Source organism: Callorhinus ursinus, unplaced genomic scaffold, assembly GCF_003265705.2.
Source record: "Callorhinus ursinus isolate GAN/ISIS: 27379988/994484 unplaced genomic scaffold, GSC_fseal_2.0 scaffold28, whole genome shotgun sequence".
In the NCBI taxonomy this organism is placed as follows: Eukaryota; Metazoa; Chordata; class Mammalia; order Carnivora; family Otariidae; genus Callorhinus; species Callorhinus ursinus.
The window spans coordinates 20,201,530-20,227,006 of NW_027397090.1; the positions used below are offsets into that span (position 1 = coordinate 20,201,530).

The window sequence follows — 25,477 nt, forward strand, 5'->3', positions numbered from 1 at the left end:
AAATTATATATATATATATATATTTTAAAGATTTTATTTATTTATTTGAGAGAGAGAGAATGAGAGACAGAGAGCACGAGAGGGAGGAGGGTCAGAGGGAGAAGCAGACTCCCTGCCGAGCAGGGAGCCCGATGCGGGACTCGATCCCGGGACTCCAGGATCATGACCTGAGCCGAAGGCAGTCGCTTAACCAAATGAGTCACCCAGGCGCCCAAGGAAAATTATATTTTAAAAAGACATTACGGGGGCGCCTGGGTGGCTCAGTCGTTAAGCGTCTGCCTTCAGCTCAGATCATGGTCCCAGGGTCCTGGGATCGAGCCCCACATCGGGCTCCCTGCTCGGCGGGGAGCCGGCTTCTCCCTCTCCCACTCCCCCTGCTTGTGTTCCCTCTCTCTGTCTCTGTCAAATAAATAAATAAAATCTTAAAAAAAATAAAGACATTATGTATTACAAATAAAGTGTTGGGGTTCGTTTCCTTTGAAAAAGAAAAACCAGAATAATCATTTAGTGAGCTGTGGAAACCCATCTATTTACTAAATATGATGAGTTTTCAGGCTTAAGTCTCTCAAAAATACTCTCACAAATAAATGATCACTGAAACTATTTAAGTTATTTCTAATTTCTTTCAGTGGCTTCTACCATTTGACTCCAAAACTTTGATAGGATTCTGAAAAATATTTATCCTCTAGAATTACAAAATACTATTCTTTACATGTTTAAATATACTACAAGACAATAAATCCACTTCCTAGTATTTACCTGTCCGACCAAGCCCTGCATGACAATGGACAGCTACTTTTCCTTCTTGTAAGGCAAATGTCATCACCTTCACCATATCTAAGATGGTGGTGAGCGATGCTACACCATAATCCTTCCATCCAAAATTGTAGAAATAAACTGGACAATGAAAAAAAGAAAACAGGAAAAAACAATTGACATCGAGGAAAAGTACTTGCATAGTCATCTGAAGAAAGTAAGTGAATTCATGAAAAGTGTAAAGCTGTAAGGCACACGGATTGAACTGGATGTGGAGGCCTAAAATAATAGGCTTTTTACAACCAGAAAGAATTAAGGTGAAACAGGATTGCAAATTAATAAAGTCCCCAACGTTGGCCCAAATTACTCAGCTACAGAGGGAAAGCACAGCATCTTGTTTAAGTATGGCAGTGTGTCTAAAGGACTCAAATGGCACAAGGTGGGTACATACAGATTTTCCACCCAGTGGAGACAAAAAAAGCTAGACACACACTTCTTAATAACAAGTCCCCAAAGTGGCCAGGGTTGGTCCTTTCCAGTCTGGTCCTGAGTGGCATGTGTTCAGTGGACTCCATCCCTAGGCTCCCAAGACTGGGGCTTCTGGGGCTGTCACATAAAGACTCCCTGCGTCCCACCCAGAGGCAGAGTTGGGCAGCAGTAAGGGCATGAGTGAGTCCCGGGTTCCAGTCCTGCTGCGACGTGTACACTGTGTGCCCCGGGCGAATGGGGGCTCACGCAGCCTGCAGGGCCTGCGAGGGAGGCAGAAACAAGGACTACGGGATGCGCAGAGCAGCAGGGCCAGTGTCCATGGTAACTAACGCGGGCGTTGTTTCTATAGGGCTCCTCCCAAGATCCCTCTCACAGGACAAAAGGAATCCTGTACTTTCAGCAGCACCACCCGAGAAGAATGGCCACATTATCTAGAATCAGTCAGCTCATCTTCCCTGTGGGGAGCCCACCCCCTGCAGAAAGCGGTCATTCTATCACCCGGTGACAATGGGAGAGCTGGGCACCCGAGAGTCTGGGTGCTGTTCTTGGTAACTCATGGAGGGGAGGTGGAAGGACTTACTGCCAGCCTCCATGAAAGCTTCCGGAAGGTACGTGAAGCCACTTTCTTGTTCCAGAGGGTTCCCACAGCTGGCATGTTCACCAGGGCGCTGCAGGTTGATGACTGTTTTTATGCCATGGCTGATAGGAGAAAAGAAAAAAGTTATATTGAGAGCAAGTGTTTAAAAAAATCAAGCATTTTTGGCATTAATAAACATTATTAATCACTCTCAAAAACCTCAATTTCCTAGTCAAAATAAGCTGTCCACTGCCTATTGTTTGACTATTTGACGTCAAAAGCAACGGATGAGAACACGCGAATTGGCTTAGCAAGTGTGTCAACAACGTGGCATTTACCTCTGGAACTGCTCGATGAGGCGGTACTTCTCGAGGAGCTCAGTGGACGGGCGAGCCATGGCTAGGATGTTCTCAGTGACCCTAGGGTGGGAGGGGCGGCTGGTGAGAATACACGCGACTCGGAACGTTCCAGCTCTAAGAACTAAGAGAACGAGATAGCAAGCCCCTACTTTCCTATGATTTTAACAAATCTAGAACAATTTTCTTATACAAATTCTGGCTTCAATTTTGCATCATGATGAGGGCTCTAAGAAACCCTGAATCCCTGGAAAAAATTCCAGGATGTAAAGTATTGGTGGACTCCGGCAGTGTGGTTTCCAGGGGACGTTGTGGAGGAACCTTGTTGAGCAGCAAAGCTAATTCTGCCCCTCAGTTACCTATTATGGTAAATAGGGATAACGCCTGCCTCGCAGGGCTGGCATGAGAATTCAACACAACGTGGGTGTAAAGTCTTCAGCACAAATCCTGGCATGTGGTTAGGAATAAATGCTGAGTTATTGTAATTCAGCAAAACATATGGCCTTTGGAGTCAGTTGGGCCGGTTTCAAATGCTGGCTTTTCTACTTCTAGCTGGGTAGTAGATTACTTAGTCTCTCTGGACCTCAATTCCTTCATCGATAGAATGACATTAACCACGCCTACTTTCAGGAGCTTTATGAAGATGACATAATAATTTGACAGTGTGTAGCACAATGCTGGCCTGAGAACAAATGTACAGAGGCCCCGGAACAGACAGCTGCCCCTCCTCAGGGCTCTGGTGAAAGATATGTCAGGCCGTCTATCGGGAGCTATGGGTCACATGAGCCTGACGAGTAACAGAGACATCAGCTGAGCAGAGCACAATCCAGAAAGATACCATGCCTCCCTGCTGGGGCAATGAAAACTGATTGGGGCCTCCCCCGCCAAATTCAGTAGTACTTAGTATAAGACGAGGAGAGAAGTACCATGAAAGCATGACAGGTGAAAAAGACTCAGATGTTTGGTCAAAAATAAACCAAAAATATTAATGTGATCTCAAGCTGCATTATTGGAAATTTATGGTCCGAGCACACCTCAGGCCTAGTGCTTGCTTTCACACAACACTCTTCAGACTAGAATTATGATCTGTGGGGAACGGCACTGACAATGGACCCCAACTCTATCACTACACACATACCAGCAAATTTAAAGAAGCCCAGGCTGCAAGTTAGGTGGGCCGGTTGACAAAAGTCTAATTTGGAAATGGATTCTTGCTGCAGGAAATGATTCACCACTAGAGTTCTTTAAACCGTGAATTCCTCTTAGTGGGCTTCAGAGGTGATTTGGCAAGGCACCTGGGTGGCTCAGTAGGTTAAGCGGCTGCCTTCAGCTCAGGTCATGATCTCTGGGTGCTAGGATCGAGCCCCACGTCAGGCTCCCTGCTCAGCGGGGAGTCTGCTTCTCCTCTCTCTGCTCCCCCCCAACCCGCCGCTCATGCTCTAATAAATAAATAAAAAATCTTTAAAAAACAAATGAACAAAACAAACAAAGGTGATTTGGCTTGATTGTCAGAATTCATCAGAGACATCACTACATCAAAAGAGGTACACTTGGGCGCCTAGGTGGCTCAGTTGGTTAAGCGACTGCCTTTGGCTCAGGTCATGATCCTGGAGTCCTGGGATCGAGTCCCGTATCGGGCTCCCTGCTCAGCGGGGAGTCTGCTTCTCCCTCTGACCCTCTTCCCTCTCGTGCAATCTCTCATTCTCTCTCTCTCAAATAAATAAATAAAAAATCTTAAAAAAAAAAAACCCAAAAGAGGTACACTTGACAGTTTACCGTTAATAACAAGAAGCAGAAGGATTCACTGCAGAATGAATCACATCTGTGTACCATAAACCATGCACCCGTCTCACCCTGCCTGCTGAGCCAACAATGTGCACCACTCTCTACTGAGGCACACAGGCAGTGTATTTGCGGGGAAGTGTACCCTTTCATCCAGAAGACGGGAACAAAAAGAAATGAGGCTAACATGTACCTGTGTGAAACTGACAGACCACGTATGTACCTCCTGCCTTCTCAAATTTATAGCTGAACACATTATTTCTGGCAACTTCCAATACTTAAGAGCTATCTCGTTACCATTTCTTTAAGATCTACGTACATCATTTCACTTAATTAAAAAACCCCTGTGGGTTGGTTTTATTATTTCCATTTTACAGAAGAGGTTCAGAATACCCACGTGAGGCGGCCAAGATCACACAGCTCATCAAGTCACAAGGCCAGGGTGGGGGTGGGGTCCTCCGCCTTCACACCCCCATATGCTCCCTCCTCCACAGCCACTGGCTGCTGCAGACTCACTTACCACGATGAGTACACCCCCTTAATGGCTTGCTCCTGCTCGCTCCAGCGGGCCGGGTTTTCATACTTGCAAGCTCTGCCACCACACGCCATGGAGCAGGCCATGTGTCCAGGAATCACATGCCGTAAACGCTCTCCGACTTTTGTGTACTTTGGTGTTGGACGTCCTGAATTTCCTAGAACATACAAGGAAGAGAGGATTCAAAATTCTACTCTCCAAATGCAACAGTAACATGAGAAACAGCTTCTATGTTATCTCAGGATTGTAGATGACGAGCCGGGGCTACATTCCCTTCATTTTGTCAGAAATAAAACGGTTTCCTTTTCATCTGAGTGCATGATCTCTTAATATAGAAAAGGCTTTCACACACAATAATCTCCACATGTCATATTGGTAATGAAAAGGAAGAAACCATAAAAGCAGATTTTTTACAAGAAAATGAATTTTTCCAAAAATTACATTTTTAATGCAAAAGCACAAAACATTCAATCACTTTATCCCCTATTACATGTCCACTGAAGCTCTCAGCATAACAGACAGTGAAAGTACAATGTAGAATTAATTGTCAACGGTCTGAATTTAAACTCAAAGCTATGGCAATCTTCAAGAAGGAAAAGAGCTTTACTTTTTCTCTGGAGGCTAGTTGGGTTTCTTTCGGCACAGCTGACGGAGGCCACTGCCACCATCACCTGGAGAGAGGACGAGGAGAGTGTCTGGGCGGCCGAGCCGCGCCGGCCGTGCTGCAGGATAGGGTCCGAGGATGAGTGCCGGCGGCCCTGGAAGAAGGAGCTGAGGAAGGGCAGGGCTGAGCACCGCCGGGGCAGGTCCTGCATGGCTGGGCTCCCAGCAGGAAAGAGCTGCAGGCGAGAGGGGATGGCAGCGCCAGCCTGCTCCGTGGTGAAGTTATGCTGAGCCGCCAGCATCACTCTGCGAGATCTGACAGCCATTCGGGATAGGCTGACTTGTTTCCATAGTGACGAACAAAGAAACTACTGATTCCCACTCAGAGCTGTACAGGCAAAATCCCACATGAATGGACTGCATTTTGGACAGATTGTTCAAAGAGAGGGAAGAACATGTATTTTAAATAGATTACACTAAATTGCAACTACTCTATTTTGTTTCTCATACACAGTTGAAAGATCTGCCAGCTCAAAGGATTACATCTAACACACTGTAATGAATTTAGAAAAATGTGTTTATGACACAGACCCTGCCGTATACACATGTTGAAAGGTTTAAATTCTGTTATTCCTTTCATAACTATTCTCTGAACAGTCTGAAAAAACTTCTCTTTCTACTCCTCCCTGGCACAGGGTGGACAAGAAGTTAACTGTAATGAAGTAAAATGTGTAGCATACCTCGTAACATTATTAAAACACCATTCAGTTCTTCAAAACCAAAAAGTCCCCTGTAATTTTCCTGATAGAACTTATTTTAAAAAAATACTTGAACAGAACACATAAAGACGTCTGTAGGGTTGATTTCATCAGAAGACACAGACTACCATACTTTTACTTTCAGAATGTGAAAACACAGATCCTGGCCATGCCTTTATCAGGTAGTTAAGTGGCCATGCCTCTCAAACACTCAAAGATGCAATTCTGTGCCTTTTGTCACTGACTGTCGGGGGGGGAACGAAGCTTTAGGAATGTCTTAGTGGAGGCATGTGGAAAAAATTCACTAAGTATCACATTCTTCTCAGGAACTGGATGAGGAGGTGGCTGCAACTTGAGGATAAAGACACAAAGAACACAGAAAATTTAACATTGATGTCCGCCTCCTTCCTCCTGAATGTCAGACTCGCCCCACCCCGTCACTCTGTGTCTCCAGGTCTCTCTCTGTCTCTCCAAATGGTGTTTCAGCCACGTGCAGACAGAAACAACCTCCTGCCACAGATACGGCTCTTTTTGTTGGTTCTGTTTTAATCATCAGTAATGCTGTAAGCACTTGCCTTTTAAAATGCAACCGCAACTCCCCAACTGAACAGATTTTGTCAAATAACACAGAGACAGAGAAACTCAATTTGGTGCCCAAATTCCTACCTGAGTGCCATGCCATGTCCTTGTTCACATACAGTGATGGAAAATAATTTTTTTTTTTAATGTAACCAATCCAAAAAGCAAAGCTCCCACAGAACTTTACAGGAGAGAAAGGAGTACAAGATGCCGCACCAAGGGTGAGCAGATGCCTGGCAGCCGACGGCCCTGAGTACTCAAACTCAGGGGTCCACGTCTGCTATGTGCAGCAGGGGTTCTGAGCAAAATGCCCAAATCGTGGCCAAATCCATCTTTGAAAGCCAGTTTTTATTTATGCCAAGTGGTTTTCCAATAGGGAAGCGTGCCTTCAGTCCCACCCCTAAGACTACACTGGCCTCTCTTCCTGCCTCTGTCTGCAGATGTGTGGACCTTCTGTGAACAAATCTTCCTGCTTTTCTTTTTTTTTTTTAAGATTTTATTTATTTATTTGACAGAAAGAGAGAGACAGCAAGAGAGGGAACACAAGCAGGGGGAGTGAGAGAGGGAGAAGCAGGCCTCCCGCTGAGCAGGGAGCCCGATGCGGGGCTCGATCCCAGGACCCTGGGATCATGACCTGAGCCAAAGGCAGACGCTTAACCATCTGAGCCACCCAGGCGCTCCTAATAACATTTTAATATATAAATTACCAGCAGGAGAAAAATAGATGCCTTCTCGTTAGATAAACAGGAGCCATGATACTATTTTAATTCCTATTTCATGCGATATTGTGATATATAAAATGGAGTGTTTCAGAGAGTAATTTTGTGAAGGGCCATGCTTTCGCAGACACTTAAAAGGTAGAGTGTTTTTTCAGGAGGCCCCAGAAAGAACATTATTATCATAAGCTCCTTGTCCCTCCACAGTTATAATTTATTTGCAGGTCACAAGAATCCACACTACTGCTGTTTTCCCACTTGCCTGCTAGTAACTCACCTGTTTTTCACTCCTCTGACAACATATTCTTCTAAACACATAAGAAGACAAATGTCAGTTTTCTACATCCCATGAACATAAACTCATGGGTGCACGACCTTGCTACTGTTCTTACCCTTCTCACTTCCGAATATACCGTCTCTAAAAAGAAACCAGGCTCCAAAAAAAAAGCAGGAAAATAATACAAAGGATAATCCCCGTGACCAATCCTATACGCCCCAAGCTGCTGTCATCACCAACACACAAAGGGCCCTTTGAAGCACAAAGAACCAGGGTGCTGTGCTCTGGTCTCTATGCCGTAACACCTTCGTGGCCACTGGCCTGATTGCAGGTAGGCAATCGGACCTTCCCCAATTCAAAATAATATTTAAGGAACCAAGGGATTCCCTGGTCACTGCAAGGGTGAGACTGTCTACCCCTGTGTTAAGCGCAGCAAGCAACAAAGAAACCCGCTGAGAGGCACCCGACCTCACGGTCCTTTTAATTCCCACACGCGGGACCCCAAGCACTGGTCATTTCCACTTAGACTCAAGATTTCAGAAAGGGCTGAGGACCTCCTATTTGAACAAACTCACATGACAACGGGCCTGAGTGCGCAGTGGGAGCTGGAGGTCCCCCTGGCCTCAGCCCTAAGTCACCAGAGGAATCACTTCCAGGAACAGCTTCTGCTTGCCACTGTTTGGGTCAGGAGTTCACTTCATGCAAGGCCACCAACCACTCAGCTGCTGGACGGCTCAACACGTCAGTCAGAAGCCCCTGCTCTGTAAACACTGGCTCTACTCCTTTCCTCCGAAAATTAAAACAAAGCATCTCTTTGACTTTGCAAGATCTTCAAATATCTGAAGGCAGAACTTCTCCAAAACTTCCCCTCCTTGGGCTATAGCTTCTTAACTGTCCAAGTATTCCTGCATACGTCATTTTCTCCACACCCCTCACCACAGTCCCCTGCTTCGGAGGGTCCTTGGTCCCCCTTCCCAGAGAAACCTCTGAAGAGTTGACGGCACTGGCCGTCTGCACGTTGCCTGCCTCAGTGCCGACCCGTGTCGCTCTGGTCTCTGCCTCCATCACCCACCCACAACTGCTCTAAGGTATATCCGACGGCTTCCGTATAGTTTACGTCTTGGTGGACTGCTCAGCAGCAGGCAACACGGTTAAACAATTTGGTTTAATTTTAAAAAATTTTTGGAGAAGACTTTATCTTTTATTTTGAAGCAATCTCAAACTTACAGAAAAATATAATAAAGTATTTTTTCTTGACCCACCTGAGAATAAGCTGCAGACATGCTGTTCTATTACTTCAAATAATTTAGCGTATATTTCCCATAAACAGAGACATCCTCTAGATTCCCCCAAATCTGCAGATTACAACTGATACGTGACTAGTCGCTTCTGTCCCTCAGACCTCGCTCAAGCTTCCCTGATGATCTCAGTGCTCCTAACAGCAAATCACGCCACACCATGTCAGAACCACATGTAGCGGCTGCCCATTTCTCATTCACTCCAGAGCAAGCTCCTCCGTCTTCCCTCGACTTCTGAAGAGTGTAGGCCCGTTATTTTGCAGAATGTATCTGTTTCCCCGTGATGAGACCCTCATGGCTGAAGAACGGCACTTAGGCAGGAAGTCTGGGTGCTGGGTGTGCTGCCGCCAGCAGGCCCTCTCAGCAGACAGTGAAGAACACGTGCGCCGTAGACATGCACACGCACATTCCACACGTTCAGGTCCACGTTTATCTCCATATGCACGCATATATATATATTAACTGAAAACCAAGAGTTCACCCTATACACAAATTCCAAACCAACACACATTGTCCCCTCCGCCTTTCTGTAATGGTGAGAACCCTGCTACCATCATCTTTAACCGGGACCCTCTATGGGACCAATCTCCCCTCACTGCTATTGCCCCCTCCTCGATGTGGATCTGCATCCCCCCCAATGTGGGCTCTAACACCCCAGCCAGTCTGATGTTGCCATGACCTGTGTGGACGCCCTGCCTGTGTGTGCATACTCCACGTGGGGCCGCCGGCCACGCAGGAACCCTCTTAACCTCACCCGAGGCTCTGGCCCCGCCGAGTGCTCTCACACCCGAGTGTGGCCAGCCTCGCACACCTGTCATCCCGCACGCCCGTCATGACTGCTGCCGCCCCTCACCCTGCCTGGTCTCCAGCACCACAGCCTCGCTCACCCTCTGGTGTGCGCACCTACTCTTCGTGGCCCTGCCAGTGGCTTGGGACTGACTTGTTCAGGAAGGGAAGGGAAAAGAAGAGGAAGAGAAAGCGCTTTCCTTTTTCCTTTTGTTAATTGTGGTAAAATATATATGACACAAAATAGGTCATTTTAGCCATTTTTAAGTGTACAGTACTACACTGGCATTAAGTACATCCCCACTGTCCATCTCTAGAACTTTTTCATCTTCCTAAACCCAAACTCTGTCCCCATTAAACACTAACTCCCCATCTCTCCCCCGACCCAGTGCCTGGCACCCACCCCTCTACTTTCTGTCGCTATGACTTTGACCGTTCTGGGTCCCTCACAGACGTGGACTCACGTAGTGTTTGTCCTGTGTCTGGCTGATCTCACTCAGCATAGTGTCCTCAAGGTCCATCCACGCTGTTGCAGGTGTCAGGCTTTCTCAGGCTGAATCATATGCACTGCACATACGTGCCACCTCTGTGGGTTGGTTCCCACTTTTGGCTATTGTGAATGCCGCTATGAATGTGGGGGCACAAACACTGGCTTGAGTCCCTGCTTTCTGTCCTATGGAACCGCTGGATCACGGAGTCATTCTTTTTTTATTTTTTTATTTTATTGTTTTAAGATTTTCTTTATTTGTAAGCGAGGGTGGAGGAGAGAGCACACAAGCCAGGGGAGCGGCAGGCAGAGGGAGAAGCAGACTCCCCACCAAGCAAGGAGCCCGATGCGGGACTCGATCCCAGAACCCTGAGATCATGACCTGAGCCAAAACCAAGAATCAGAACCTTAACTGACTGCGCCCCCCAGGCATCCCCAGAGTATTTTTTTTTTAATTTTTTGAGAAACTGCCATACTGTTTTCCACAGTGGCTGCACCATAATTTACACCAGCAGCAACGTACTTGGGCTCTAGTTTCTCCATCTACTCACCGACACTTGTTATTTCTGGTTTGTTTGATAACAGCCATCCGAATGGATATGCAGTGGTATTTCATTGTGGTTTTGATCTGCATTTCTATGATGGTTAAAATAAACTTCTCGTGTGCATATTGGACATCTGTGTGTCCTTTCAGAGAAACATCTACTCGAGTCACTTTCTCAATCAGGTTGTGTTTGCTCATTGAGTTTTAGAATTTTCTTCATATTCTGGAGACTAGTTCCTAATTAGATGGATATGTGATTTGCAAACAGTCCCTCCTATTCTGCAGACTGACTTTTCTTTCTACTGATGGCATCTTTTGATGCAGAAAAGTTTTAAATTTTGATGAAGTCTGAATTATCGATTTCTTTCCTTTGTTGCTTGTGCTTTTGCTGTCACAGTACTTGTCAGGAGCCAGACTCATGGGTAGAAGTGGGTCTGGCTATGAAAAGGCAACAGGAGGGATCCTTGTAGTGACAGTGCTGTCCTGTAGCCTTTTTTTTTTTGAGAGAGAGAGAGAAGGAGAGAGGGAGAGTGCATGAGTGAGCAGGGGCAGAGGGAGAGGGAGAAAGAATTTAAGCAGGCTCAACACCCAGCTCAGAGACCGACGTGGGGCTCAATCCCACAATCCTGAGATCGTGACCTGAGCCGAAACCAAGAATCAGATGCTTAACTGACTGTGCCCCCAGGTGCCCCCAGTGCTGTCCTGTATCTTCACTGTAACAATGTCGACATCCTGGCTGTGACAGTGCACTACAGGTTTGTAAGATGTTACTAGGGTGGAATCTGAGTGAAGGTTCTCTCTGTATTATGACTGACAATTGCACGTGACTGTACAACTACCTCAATATTTTAATTAAAAGTATATACCTAATCAAAATAAAAACAGCCACGAAGCAGGCCTAAGTGAGGGCCACGTAGCAGAGGTCAGGCCAACACAAGGAAGGCAACTACAGGTGACCCTTGAACGACATGGGTGTGAACTGCATGTGTCCACCTCTACACAGATGTCTTGGGGTCAATACAGGACTTCGTAAATGTATTTTCTCTTCCCTATGATTTCCTTAACATTTTTTATCTACTTTATTATAAAAATACAGTATGTAGCACACAAAATCTGTGTTAATCAATGGTTATCAGTAAGGTTCCCAGCCAGCTGGCAGCTGTTCGAGTTAAGTCCTTGGAGCGTCAGAAGTTATCTGTGGATTTTCATCTGTGATGCGGTCAGTGCCCCCACCCCCATGTGCTCCAGGGCCAGCTGCAGCAGAGTCTACGGCACTCGGCCTGGCAGGGTACCGACTCCGTGTGGACGAGCTGAGGCGAGCGATGGCGGGGCTGGGAGACTGGTCATGAAAAGGAGGCTTGAGCAAACAAGGAAACTGGGGACAAGGAGAGCAAGGGTCCTCATTCTCGAAGGAGGGAGTCATAACCATGACGACGGGAAAAGCTAGAATGATGGTGGTGAGGGATGACAGTGGGAAGTACCAGCATGGACTCAGCGTTTTCACCAAACAGAAGCAAATACACACGTAAAAGCAGGTCGAGATCTGCGCACACTTATTAACTTATTTACTTGTCAGCGAGGGTGGACAAATAAATTTGCTCTGTCTCCCAGGGAGCGTGGCAATTGTGACGTCGTCGCAGCAGTGAGCACATTTTGGTTTCTGGATACCATTCCCTACTGAAAGGACCAGAGCTCCTTGCAGAACTGGGTGACTTCAGGGCTGGGACAGGGAAAGGGCGGGGGAGATGGAAGACCTTGCTGGGCCAGGAAGCAGGCATGCAGGGATGTCCCTGCAGGGAGGGGTTCTTGCTGGCCAAGTGTGGGACGGCGGAGCATGAAAACAAATGACAGTTACTGACGCATTCCTGACAGAACACGAAACCACACTGCAATGGAGATACAACCGACACACAAGCAGGAGGAGAGAGTGCCGGCTGAGAAACACAGAAGCGATGACGGATTAGGAACCCTCCACTTCATCATCTACCATCATGACGGTTAATCCAGGCGGAGCCTCAGAGAGCTGAGCAAGCAGAGCTGGACGAAGGCTGGGGTAGGCACACTCTCCAACACCTCTCCACAAAATAGGAGCTATGAGGGAGAAAGCACGACTTAGAATGCACAAATCTCGGCAGACACCACTGTCCTGACGTGATCAAACTTAACACCTCCAGGGACCTTCTGGGTCTCCTGATGGGATGCAGTGAGGAAAGAATAAAATCACTTCTGGGATGGTCCTGCCAAAAATGCGTGACCTTAACGTTACTACGATGTAACAGCAGACAAACCCCAAGTGAGCAACGTGCTGCGACATACCTGGCCTGGAATTTTCATAAAGGTCAAGAGAGAACTAGCAGTGCCCAGTCACTGAGAGGAAAAAAACACAAGTGTCCTCTTGCTATTAAAGGACATTATTAGGACAGTTGACAAAACGTGGATGAGGGTCTCTGGGTGAATAGTATATGGGAATTTTTTTTATGCTTTTCTGTGAGTTTGAAATTATTTCAAAACAAAAGAACTACCATCACAAGAGAGACAACCAGACATCTGATGGAAGAATACAGCACTATCCATCAAATATGGTTGTAAATAAAAAAAACTTGATTAGGCTCTATGACCCTCTTCCAGTTCAGTTTATAGGAAACATGTGAATATAATCAGCAAAATACAGATTGTGGCAAACTCTATACGGCAAAAAAAATCTGGTTTCTTTAACAAATAAATTGGGAGGAAAAAGAGGGAGAAATCCACATGCAAAAGAGATCTAAGATACATACCGACCAATTTTAAAATATTGACCTCTGTTGGGGCCCGATGCAAACAAAAATATATACATCTATGAGACAGAAATTTAAGCAATGTTTAGATATTGATGATATTGAGCAACTGTTAAATTTTTTTAGTTACGATAATGGTGATATGGTTAAGGAATGAAATGAAGTAATACGGAAGTAGGGGAAAAAGGGGGAGGGAGTGAGCTGAAATTCTTAAAGCTGGGAGATGGCACCTGATGGGGAAGGGGGCCTCTGTGGCGGGGTGGCACCTCTGCAGGGATGGCACCCATATGTGGGGGTGGTACCTCCAAAGAGAACAGTACCTCCGCATACAGTATCCTATATACTTTTATGAATGTTTGAAATTCCACCTCCCCTCAATTTTTTTCAAAAAGTAGAACCAAGATTTAAATCTAGGTTTGTCTCATTCCAAAGATAGTTCTTGTTGAGTTTTCTACTTTCCTTTACAAATAACTTAAAAACTTTATTTATGTACCCCCTAATTTTCCCATGATTCATTAGCCACTAATAAAAAAATACTTCCCATCCCAATGCTAATCCAATAAAGTATAACTGACTACCTTTATAGACGAGACTCACTCTAAAAAAGTTAGATGTAAAGTTTCTTATTTTTCCAGATTTTTCCTAAGTAAATATTAGCTACATTTATACAATGGGGAAAATTTCAATGACAAAGATGGTTTTAGGAAAGGTAAAACAGGGCGCCTGAGTGGCTGAGTTGTTAAGCATTTGCCTTCGGCTCAGGTCATGATCCTGGGGTCCTGGGATCGAGCCCTGCATCGGGCTCCCTGCTCCACGGGAAGCCTGCTTCTCCCTCTGCCACTCCCCCTGCTTGTGTTCCCTCTCTCGCTGTGTCTCTCTCTGTCAAATAAATAAATAAAATCTTAAAAAAAAAAAGGTAAAGCAGCTCAGCAAGAGATCACATACAGCTAGCACAGCCCTCCCTGGGCATCTGGAAACGTGTCAGGCTTTCCGGGTGTCACTGCAGTCTGGGGACGTGACTGGATGATGGGGGTGGGGTGGTGCAGGGATGCTGTCTTCCGCATCCGGCGCTCTCCTGTACACTTAAGACTTGCCCGCCTCAGAAGCCAAGAGAACCCCTGGTGGGAAACCCCAGCTAAGAGGTGACATTTCGACAGAAGAAGCAAGAGCGGAAAAGGTTTGTCTGACTCTTACACTCGCTAGCTGGAGTCCCTTAGCAAAAAACACATCACTCTACAACGTGAGCAGCAAGCAGGCACCGTTGCTGCATTGGTTTTAGACAGCGCTTCCTTCTCAAACCAGGGAAGCTAACACACCGTGAGTCTGGCACACAGACGCTGTCCACAAATGGTGGGCAGCAGCAGTCCTGGTGCCCCCAGAGCCAGGCACGGCACAGATCTGTGAGGACCTGGAATTCGGGCGAGGTCTCAGGAGGGAGACGCTCCTTCTCCTGGTGAGAGACAGCACCCCCTGGTGGCGTGGTTGGATTCCTACAAGAGCACAAGGCACTGAAAGCCACCCTTCAGACCCTCACATCACGTAATCCCACTTCTGGGGACAGTCCTTCAGAGTTCCCTGTACAGGAACACGAAAGTGAACAGGGCAAACCTAAAAGAGGCAGTAGGAGAATCACGCAAAGGGCACTGCCAAGAAAAGTGACTCAACATCCGGCTCTCCGCTGGCAGCAGCAGCAGGACCTGTGGTGCCAACGTGGCAGGAAGTCGGGGTGTGCCCCGGCTCAGCACCTGCAGCAGGCAAAGGAGTGAGGGCAAGTATGGCAGCAAGAGCCCCAGGCAGCACCTTTCCTGCCTGGGGCTGCCATGTGAAAGCTCGAGACCACGGGATGGGACAGAGGAGGGAAACAGACTGGGAGGTGCAGGGGTCCCATGCTTCTGGACATGCGTCTAAGTGTCACTCCCGAGGAAGGAGACAGGAAAGAAAGGAAAGTGTGACTCACATGGAGGCGTTTGATGAGAGGAACAGATAATTTCAGTCTGAGAGGATAATGCAGGAGACAAACATTGTTTTCAACGTTCCTTCTCAAAAGACCCATTATTCAGGATTATGAAAAGCAATTTTAACAGGTCAAAACAGGGAGGCAGAAATAAACAAAAGCCATAAACAGCAGCTGCACTCGGGATCCCGGTATGAGGCCTCGAGCCTTCTGTCATGTCTACCCACATCATTTTATTAGATGCCACTTGGCACAAAGACGCAACAAGTATATCAAAGCACTCTTACCTTTCATGTTGGCAGCATATGCACTGTTATTCACCGAAGTGGAATACAGTTCCTCATTTTCAGGCAAGATTCCTGCAGGCATGGTAGTCTGCTGGGGACAAAAAAAGATTAGTTTTTGAGAGTCTGCCTATGTGATGTTCATTTATGCACACATACATACACACACAATGGAATATTATTCAGCCATTAAAAAGAATGAAATCTTGTGTGGGAAATAAGAAACAAAGAGCAAAGGAAAAGAGGGAGAGACAAACCAAGAAACGGACTCTTAACTATAGAGAACATGCTGATGGTACCAGAGGGGAGGTGGGCGAGGGATGGGGAAACAGGTGGGCACTTGTCATGATGAGCACCGGGTATTGTATGGAAGTGTTGAATCACTGTATTGTTACCTGAAACTAATATAACACTGTGTGTTAACTATACTAGAATTAAAATTTAAAACTTAATAGGGTGCCTGGGTGGCTCGGTCAGTTAAGCGTCTGCCTTCGGCTCAGGTCGTGATCCCTGGGTCCTGGGATGGAGCCCCGCGTCGGGCTCCCTGCTCAGCGAGCAGTCCGCTTCTCCCTCTCCCTCTGCACCCCCCTCCCACCACTCATGCTCTCTCTCAAATAGATTAAAAAAAAAATTTTTTTTTAAGGATTTTATTTATTTATTTTGAGAGAGACACAGCGAGAGAGGGAACACAAGCAGGGGGAGAGGGACATCTTATGTATGTTTATGGTGTGTTCTGCCTAGCAGCACTGTTTCATGTAGTCCAACCTGTAAGATTTTTCCTATAACTTTAACTTTTCTGCCACATTAAGAAAAGCTTCTCCAATATAACATCTAAATCCCAATTTAATAATAGATAATAGACAGATAAATCCTTTGTTGCAGGCTGACAGTATTGCTAAAACATAATAGTTAATCTACAAAAGTAAAGATGGCCCATCTTGGGGGCACCTGGGTGGCTCAGTCGTTAAGTGTCTGCCTTCGGCTCAGGTCATGATCCGAGGGTCCTGGGATCGAGCCCCACGTCGGGCTCCCTGCTCAGCGGGAAGCCTGCTTCTCCCTCTCCCTCTCCCCCTGCTTGTATTCCCTCTCTCGCTGCGTCTATCAAATAAATAAAATATTTTTTTAAAAAATGGCCCATCTTCAAAGAATATCATATGTATCCAAATGTGACAATAAAAGTCATCTTAAAAATAGTAAAACTCTCTTTCTTTGTAAATCATCTACTTTGTATGGCTTAAGTACTATATTTTTGTCAAATAACATGAATACATGCTTTTTATGAAAAGGCAATTCTTCTAACCTAGGAAAAACAGTGGAAAAATGGAAAGTTTTCTTTAATGGTCTAATTACCAGAGAGTTAATATATGCTTAGAGTTAAACTATGAATTTTCAAAGATCTGAGACAGCTAATAAACATCCGTTTGGGAAACACTATTTCCAGACCCATCAAAGTCTGCGAGTTAAAACAGAAAATTGAAAGCATCAGTGCAGGCTCCTCCCCCGTCTCCTTGCAGGTGCTCATCACCGGCTCTGATCTAAACAGTCTAGCAGCCCCAGCGCTGCCGCCTGACAAAGCCAACAGCCCTCCTCTCAGCCCAAGCGCCAGTCCCCACTCCTGTTCCGCTTCACCTTCCAGCTTCCAGGGGACTCTGCAAGAGTGTTCTCTGGGTATTAACTCCGCATAAGAACATGGATGTGTAGTCCAACTGTATATAACTGACCAATTACAGACGGCTCAACTAGGCCAAGCTATATTGTATAGGCAGAAGTTCTGCGTTTAAACTTTGACTCTGTTCACTACCAGCTATACGAACCAATTTTTGTATAGCTTCAATTTTCTCTTCTGTAAAATGAGGATTATATCTTTCTCAGCTTGTTGTGAGGATAAAGAACAGTTGTGTGTGTGTTTCTAGCACAATGTCTGGCATACAGGTATCCAATATATTACTGTTATTTTAATTTGCAAACCAGTATCATAGTATTTTATAAGACTTTGTAAATATTCCCTTCCCTACCTAGAAAACAGTCCTGCCGGTAGTTAGTAATGGTTGACTTTCTCAAGAAGATTTATGAAACAGTAACTTCATTCACAACTGAATTCATTTCACGTGCCTGGTTGCAGAGTCAGGAGAAACAGGGTTTGAACAGTAATCCTGTCATTTCACTGTGCAATCATCTTATTTAATTTCAATTCCTGCTGCTAATGACAGATATTTTGCTCGCTCTATCCTACAATTTGCTTTCATCCCAAGATGTTCCTCAAAATGACTCAACATTTAGGATTAATCACAGGCTCACTAATTAGTACCCAATACTTAAAACTTGGAACAGCTATAGACGATCACTCATACTGTTCGGAAGAGTCATCAGAAAGTAAGAGTTTGACATAAAGAATGTTCTCCTTCATAAAAAAGCCATTTCACAGAGAGACAGGCTCTGGTGACCTGAGGCATTCTGAGGTCACTGCTTTCCTTCTATCTTCCAGACAAGAAGCCGGCACGTGCACTTTTGTGGAGAACAGGTGGGGGCGGTGTTAGACGGGCTGGCAGGAGAGAAGTGCAGCAGCACCCTCCGGGGCATGCAGAGCACTTGTGCTCCATGGGCATCAGGGTCAAGATGTCTGAGGTGGGACATCTGGGGAGGAGTCAACCTGCGCTCCAACTCCTGCTGCTGCAAGAGGCCCTCTGCCCACATTACAGACATGGGCCAAGAGCATTACTTCTACACAGGAATCGTGGTAGAAGAATTTGAGGTTGAAAAATTGAAGTTTGTATGGGCAAAAATAGAGAGCTCCAAGTATGTGAGTGAACTTATGAAAGCTGCATACGTTTCTGTTCACAAATAATGTATTAATAATAACTAAAACATATAAGCTTATTCCACGCCAGGCACTGTTCCAAGTCCCTTACTTGTCTTAACTCATAATCCTCACCACACCACCATATGCTGAGTACTATTATTCTAATTTTAAAAAACTGTATTTTTAGAGCAGTTTTAGGTTCATAGCAAAACTAACTGGAAGGTACAGAGAATTCCTCTGTACCCTTTGTCCCACCCCAACATGCACGGCCTCCCTCACTATCAACACCCCCACCCAATAGCACATTTGTTACAGCCGATGAGCCCACATGGACACATCATCATCACCCTGAGTCCACAGTTTACCTTAGGGCTTCCTCTTGCTGCTGGATACTCTGTGGATTTGGATAAATGAGTAAGGACATGGATCTGCCATTACAGGACCACACAAGAGAATTTTTGCTGCCCAGTCATCTCCTTCTCTGCCCCACCCCCACAACTCCTGATCTGTTCACTGTCTCCACAGATTTGCCTTTTCCAGAATGTCATAATTGGAATCACAGTATGTCACCTTTTCAGATTAGCGTCTTTCACTTAGTGATATGCATTTAAGGTTTCTACACATCTTCATTGCCTGGCAGTTCATTTCTTCTTAGTGCTGGATAATATTCCATTATCTTGATGAATCACAGTTTATTTATTCAGTCACCTGCTGAAAGACATTTGACTTGCTTCCAAGGCTTGGCAGTTATGAATGAAGCGGCTGTATGCATTCATGTGCAGGTATTTGTGTGCACATAGGTTTTTCTGCTCCTACAAGAACACCAAGGAGCACAACTGCTGGACCATATGGGAAAAACGTGTTTAGTTTCATCTATTATTCCCATTTTACAGATTAGAAAATGAAGGCAAAGAGAAGTCAAATAATTTGCCTACAGTCACACAGCTTTTAAATAGTGGAGCTGGGATCTGAACTCACAACTTTCACTCCAGAATTTGTGTTCTTCACCACCACACATACAGCCTCTCAACAGGAAAGACTTCACACTGGATAAAAAAAAATTTCAATGTTACTGTATGCATTTTAACTCTGCTACACTGATAATTCCTTAGCTTGCAAGAAACTTTTCAGACCTATCCACAGCAAGATTTTCAGTTTGCTTTGCTTTGTGCACACACTTTGCTAATCCTTTATCCAAATCTTAATTCATTGCTGTCCCAAAAACAAGTGTCAAGAACAAAGCTCCTTTACACATTTTGGCCTCCTCCCTCCTAACAGAAATGCAGCTGGTCTGACTGCACAATCATAAAATCCACACACATGTTGGACAGAGTTGTTGGCACTTCCCAGCTCTGTGATCTTAAGCACATTTACTAACATCTCTGGGCTCACATCTGCCCTGCACTCATTGCAAAGATGACCTGCAAGCCTATATACAGACTAATTCTGTGCCTGATCCATAATTCAGTCTGTCCTCAACAGAGCAGCCAGAATGACCTTGTTAACTTCAGCCAGGTCACACTCCCCCTCTCTTCACAACCCATCTAGCCACCCTGTTTACAATTTAAACCGGCTCCCCTTCCCTGTTTCATTGTTCTCCTCAGGACTTTTGAAGAAAACACACCTAACATGGTACATAATTTATTGCCTTATCCCTTTTATTGTCTGCCTTCCCCTGCCAGAATGTCAGCTCCATGAAGGCATAGAGTTTTGTCTGCTTTGTCAACTATTGTATAGAACAGGGCCCGGCACAGAGTAGGTCCTCAGTAAAGATTTATTGAATGAATACACAAATTACTGTTCAGTCAAAGGCAGCTGCCACCACCACCACCGTTTAATCTCACTGAACCTCAGCCTTTTCATCTGCAAAGGGGAAACAGTAATCATGCCTTCCCTATGTCAAGGTTATTGCTGAGACCGTGGAAGTGCCACGACAGCACCACCATGCAAAGGCGAGGAGTGGCGTTTTCCTTACCTTAGTTTTCCTGATCACATTTGTATCTCCAACTTCTTGTGGGTCTTCAACCTGACAGATTTGTGTTCCTTCTAATCCTTGAGGGGTGGGTCTGTTTAATTTCAACCCTTAGTCCAAATTTTCTCTGCTTTAGAATGTCTTCCCTAACACCAATTATACATTTTCTCACATCCCCTTATCATGTGGGACTGACTGAAGATTTACCTAGTGGCTCGGATGCTTTAAAACATGGCTTCCTGATACCACACTAGTATTTTGTCCTTAAGGAATTAAAGCACTCTTTATGATTCCACATGTAATAAAATAAACAAACAAAAAACCCAAATTCTTTTTTCTTTTTTAAAATTTTTTTTTTTAAGATTTTATTTATTTATTTGAGAAACAGGATGAGCAAGAGCACACAACCAGGGGCAAAGGGAGAGGAAGGAGAAGCAAACTCCCCTCCTGAGCAGGGAGTCCGACATCGGGCTTGACCCCTGGACCCTGGGATCATGACCTAAGTCGAAGGCAGATGCTTAACTGACTGAGCCACCCAGGCGCCCCCACCTCACAAATTTCTTTTAAATGGAAACCTCCTTCCTTCTGAATCTGTATCTCAAAAAAAAATGACAAAACTGGATAAAATTCTTTTTCTCCTCAAATCACCCCTGGGGGCAGGCAGGCAACATTTTGAAAATGCTTTTTCTTTCTTGAGACCCCTCTAGCCTTTCTCGCAAGCTAGGTCCTCAGGGAAAGGATGAAGGGCTGCCTTGGAGAGACTGGTGTCTGACAGTTTGCTATGAACTTCACCCACTTCTGTGATCCCACACCTTAAATGCACCTCAGGGAAGGCCCCTGGGCTCTCAGAAGACTCATCACAGATCAGGGAAAAACAACACCACAGCAGGATCCTCTTTTTCATCATTTAAAGAAATGCTGTTTGGTTCAGATTCCTCAGAAAACACATTATGATAGCGCAAATAGGGAAAATGTTAACAACAGGTGGAGTAGATTTTTGCAAGCAAGGTTTCCATCATCCCTAGCCTTTTCCCACAGCCACACGAGGCTCATTCCTACAGGTTTGAACCCACCTCACATCACTGTCACACCACAGATACTTCAAACTCATCAAGACGTCAACAGTTACTGATTCAACACCCGTCAGAGGGGTTTTCTTAAAAACCTAGACTGCTGGGCCCTACCCACAGAATTTCCACTCAGTAGGTCTGGGTGGGGCTGAGAATCTGCATTTCCACCTGGTTTCCAGTGATGCTTTGAGAACTACTGCATTAGGTAAGCCATTTGCATTTACCTAACAGCAGGTATTCACAGAGGTTACTGTGAAAGTGTGTCTCCTGGGGTCTGTTTAGCTGTCAAATAATAAAACCTTCCTTTTACAATTCTTCAGTCAATCTTCACAAAATCCTGGGATGCTTTAAGAAGCCCCACATCATCAACCAAACCTAGAAAAAGCTTCATATTCCTGGGTGAGACCTGGGTACTAATGTTCTGCCCAAAATCCTAGTTTGGACCAAGCGATCACCTGGAATCAGGTCACTGCTTTGCAGGTGGTATCAGCAGGAAGAAAGACTCCCCACAGTAGCCACTTTTTGGTCAAGCACCAGACACCACACCATTTTGGATGGCATAATTTGGATTCTTAACCAACAGATGTTCATTAGCTATTCCTTTTAGTAAGTATTGTGGATACATATTTGTAAATATTGTGGATACATAATTATGTTCACATTTAAATACATTTCTATGACATATTATTTAAAAATTTTTTTAAATTTCAGGTAGTTCATTAAAATGATTCTAAAATTTATATGGAGAGGGAAAAGACCTAGAATAGCCAACACAATATTTAAGGAGAACAAAGCTGGAGGACTGACACTACCCAACTTCAAGACTTACTATAAAGCTACAGTAATCAAGACAGTGTAGAACTGGCCAAAGCATAAAAATATAGATTCATGGAACAGAGAGCCCAGAAATAAACCCACATAAATAAAGTCAAGTTATCTTTGACAAAGAAGCAAAGGCAACATAATGGAGCAAAGACAGCCTCTTCAACAAATGGTGTTGGAACAACTGGATGTCCACATGCAAAAAAAACAAAACAAAACAAAAAAACTAGACACAGACCTTACACTCTTCACAAAAATTAACTCAAATGGATGGCAGACCTAACCATAAAATGCAAAACTGCAAATCTCCTAGAAGATAACCCAGGAGAAAACCTAGATGACCCTGGATGTAGTGATGCCTATTTAGATATAACACCAAAGACATGACCTGTGAAGAAAGTAATAAGCTGGACTTGATTACAAAATTCTGCTCTGCAAAAGACAAAGTCAAGAGAATAAGAAGACAAGCCAGAGACTAGGAGAAAATATTTGCAAAAACACATCTGATAATGACTTGTTATTCAAAATATACAAAAAACTCTTAAAAGTCAACAATAAGAGAACAACCTGATTACAAAAATGGGCCAAAGACCTTAACAGACACCTCACCAAAGAAGATATACAGATGGAAAATAAGCATATGAAAAGATGGTTCACATAATATGTCATCAGAATGCAAATGAAAACACTGAAATACCACTTCACACGTATTGGAATAGCAAAAATGTGGAGCAATGACAACACCAAATGCTGATGAGGATGTGGAGCAACAGGAATTCTCATACACTGCTGGTGGGAATGCAGAATGGTACAGTCACTTTGGAAGGCAGTTTGGGGGGTTCTTATAAAACTAAACATACTATACTATCCAGCAATTGCACTCGTATTTTTCCAAAGGAGTTGAAAACTATGTCCACACAAAAACTTGCACAGAGTTTACAGCAGCTTTATTTATAAAACTTGGAAACAACTACGATAATCTTCAGTGGGTGAATGGATAAACTGTGGTACACCCAAATAATAGATTATTCAGCACTAAAAAAACAAACAAACAAACTATCAAGCCATGAAAAGACATAGAGAAATCTTAAAAGCCTATCACTAAGTAAAAGAAGCCAATCTGAAAAGGCTACATGATGTATGACTTAACTATAAGACATCCCCGAAGAGGCAAAACTACAGAGGCAATAAAAAGATCAATGGTTACTGGGGCTGGGGGAAGGAGGGAGAGATTAATAGGCAGAGCACAGATCTTCAGGGCAGTGAAAATGCTCTGTGTATTATAATGATGGATAAAGTCATTACATATTTGTCCAAATCTATAGAACGTCCAAATCCACAGAACACTAAGAGTGAACTCTAAGGTAAACAGTCTGGGTGACTATGAGGTGTCAATGTAGGTTCATCATTGGTAACAAATGAACCATTCTGGTGAGTGATGTTGATAACTGGGGATGCTATGCATGTGTGTGGGCAGGGGATATATGGGAAATCTCTGTCCCTTCCTCTCCAGTTTGCTGTAAACTTAAAACTTCTCTAAAAAAATAAAGGCCTTTAAAAAATGGACCCAGGGGGGCGCCTGGGAGGCTCAGTCGTTAAGCGTCTGCCTTCGGCTCAGGTCATGATCCCAGGGTCCTGGGATCGAGTCCCACGTTGGGCTCCCTGCTCAGCGGGAAGCCTGCTTCTCCCTCTCCCACACCCCCTGCTTGTGTTCCTGCTCTCGCTGTCTCTGTCTCTGTCAAATAAATAAAATCTTTTAAAAAAATAAATAAATAACATCTAATAGTAAAACTTACGAGTCTCAGAGACAAAGAGAATATCCTGAAAGCAGCTCGGGAGAAGAGATATGTAACCTACAATGGTAGAAACATTAGATTGGCAACAGACCTATCCACAGAGACGTGGCAGGCCAGAAAGGACTGGCAAGATATCTTCAGAGCACTAAACGAGAAAAATATGCAGCCAAGAATACTATATCCAGCTAGGCTATCACTGAAAATAGAAGGAGAGATAAAAAGCTTCCAGAACAAACAAAAACTAAAGGAATTTGCAAACACGAAACCAGCCCTCCAAGAAATATTGAGAGGGGTCCTCTAAGCAAAGAGAGAACCTAAAAGCAGCAAAGAGCAGAAACGAACACAGACAACAGACAGTTAACAGTCACCTTACAGGTAATACAATGGCACTAAATTCATACCTTTCAATAGTTACCCTGAATGTAAATGGGCTCAATGCCCCAATCAAAAGACACAGGCTATCAGATTGGATTAAAAAACAAGACCCATCCATATGCTGTCTGCAAGAGACTCATTTTAGACGCAAAGACACCCCCAGATTGAAAGTAAGGGGGTGGAAAACCATTTACCATGCTAATGGACACCAAAAGAAAGCTGGGGTGGCAATCCTTATATCAGACAAACTAGATTTTAAAACAAAGACTGTAATAAGAGATGAGGAAGGACACTATATCCTACTTAAAGGGTCTATCCAACAAGAAGATCTAACAATTGTAAATATCTATGCCCCGAACATGGGAGCAGCCAATTATATAAGGCAATTAATAACAAAAGCAAAGAAACACATTGACAACAATACAATAATAGTGGGGGACTTTAACACCCCCCTGACTGAAATGGACAGATCATCTAAGCAAAAGATCAACAAGGAAATAAAGACTTTAAATGACACACTGGACCAAATGGACTTCACAGACATATTCAGAACATTCCATCCCAAAGCAACGGAATACACATTCTTCTCTAGTGCCCATGGAACATTCTCCAGAATTGATCACATCCTAGGTCACAAATCAGGTCTCAATCGGTACCAAAAGATTGGGATCATTCCCTGCATATTTTCAGACCACAATGCTTTGAAACTAGAACTCAACCACAAGAGGAAAGTCGGAAAGAACTCAAATACATGGAGGCTAAAGAGCATCCTACTAAAGAATGAATGGGTCAACCAAGAAATTAAAGAAGAATTAAAAAAATTCATGGAAACCAATGAAAATGAAAACACAACTGTCCAAAATCTTTGGGATACAGCAAAGGCGGTCCTGAGAGGAAAGTATATAGCAATACAAGCCTTTCTCAAGAAACAAGAAAGGTCTCAAATACACAACCTAACCCTACACCTAAAGGAGCTGGAGAAAGAACAGCAAATAAAGCCTAAACCCAGCAGGAGAAGAGAAATCATAAAGATCAGAGCAGAAATCAATGAACTAGAAACCAAAAGAACAGTAGAACAGATCAA

The 25,477-nt window shown here is 44.4% G+C and overlaps 1 protein-coding gene across 25 annotated transcripts in view; it reads right to left on the bottom strand.

Moving 5' to 3' along the window:
• Positions 1-25,477, bottom strand: part of PTPDC1 (protein tyrosine phosphatase domain containing 1) — a 58,923-nt gene that overhangs the window by 11,258 nt on the left and 22,188 nt on the right. For 7 of the 25 annotated variants that reach the window (XM_073878239.1, XM_073878221.1, XM_073878233.1 and 4 more), the window contains 7 exons: positions 19,337-19,404; positions 18,929-19,066; positions 15,562-15,652; positions 4,481-4,652; positions 2,161-2,241; positions 1,826-1,944; positions 760-897 (listed from right to left, as the gene is read on the bottom strand). In XM_073878239.1, the coding sequence (XP_073734340.1) occupies positions 760-897; positions 1,826-1,944; positions 2,161-2,241; positions 4,481-4,652; positions 15,562-15,643 (592 nt within the window). In that variant the 5' untranslated portion in view covers positions 15,644-15,652; positions 18,929-19,066; positions 19,337-19,404. Of the gene's footprint in view, positions 1-759; positions 898-1,825; positions 1,945-2,160; positions 2,242-4,480; positions 4,653-5,102; positions 5,354-15,561; positions 15,653-17,573; positions 17,671-18,928; positions 19,171-19,336; positions 19,405-25,477 lie in introns of those variants that run through there. The other 18 variants (XM_073878243.1, XM_073878234.1, XM_073878238.1 and 15 more) reach the window with 10 other exon arrangements.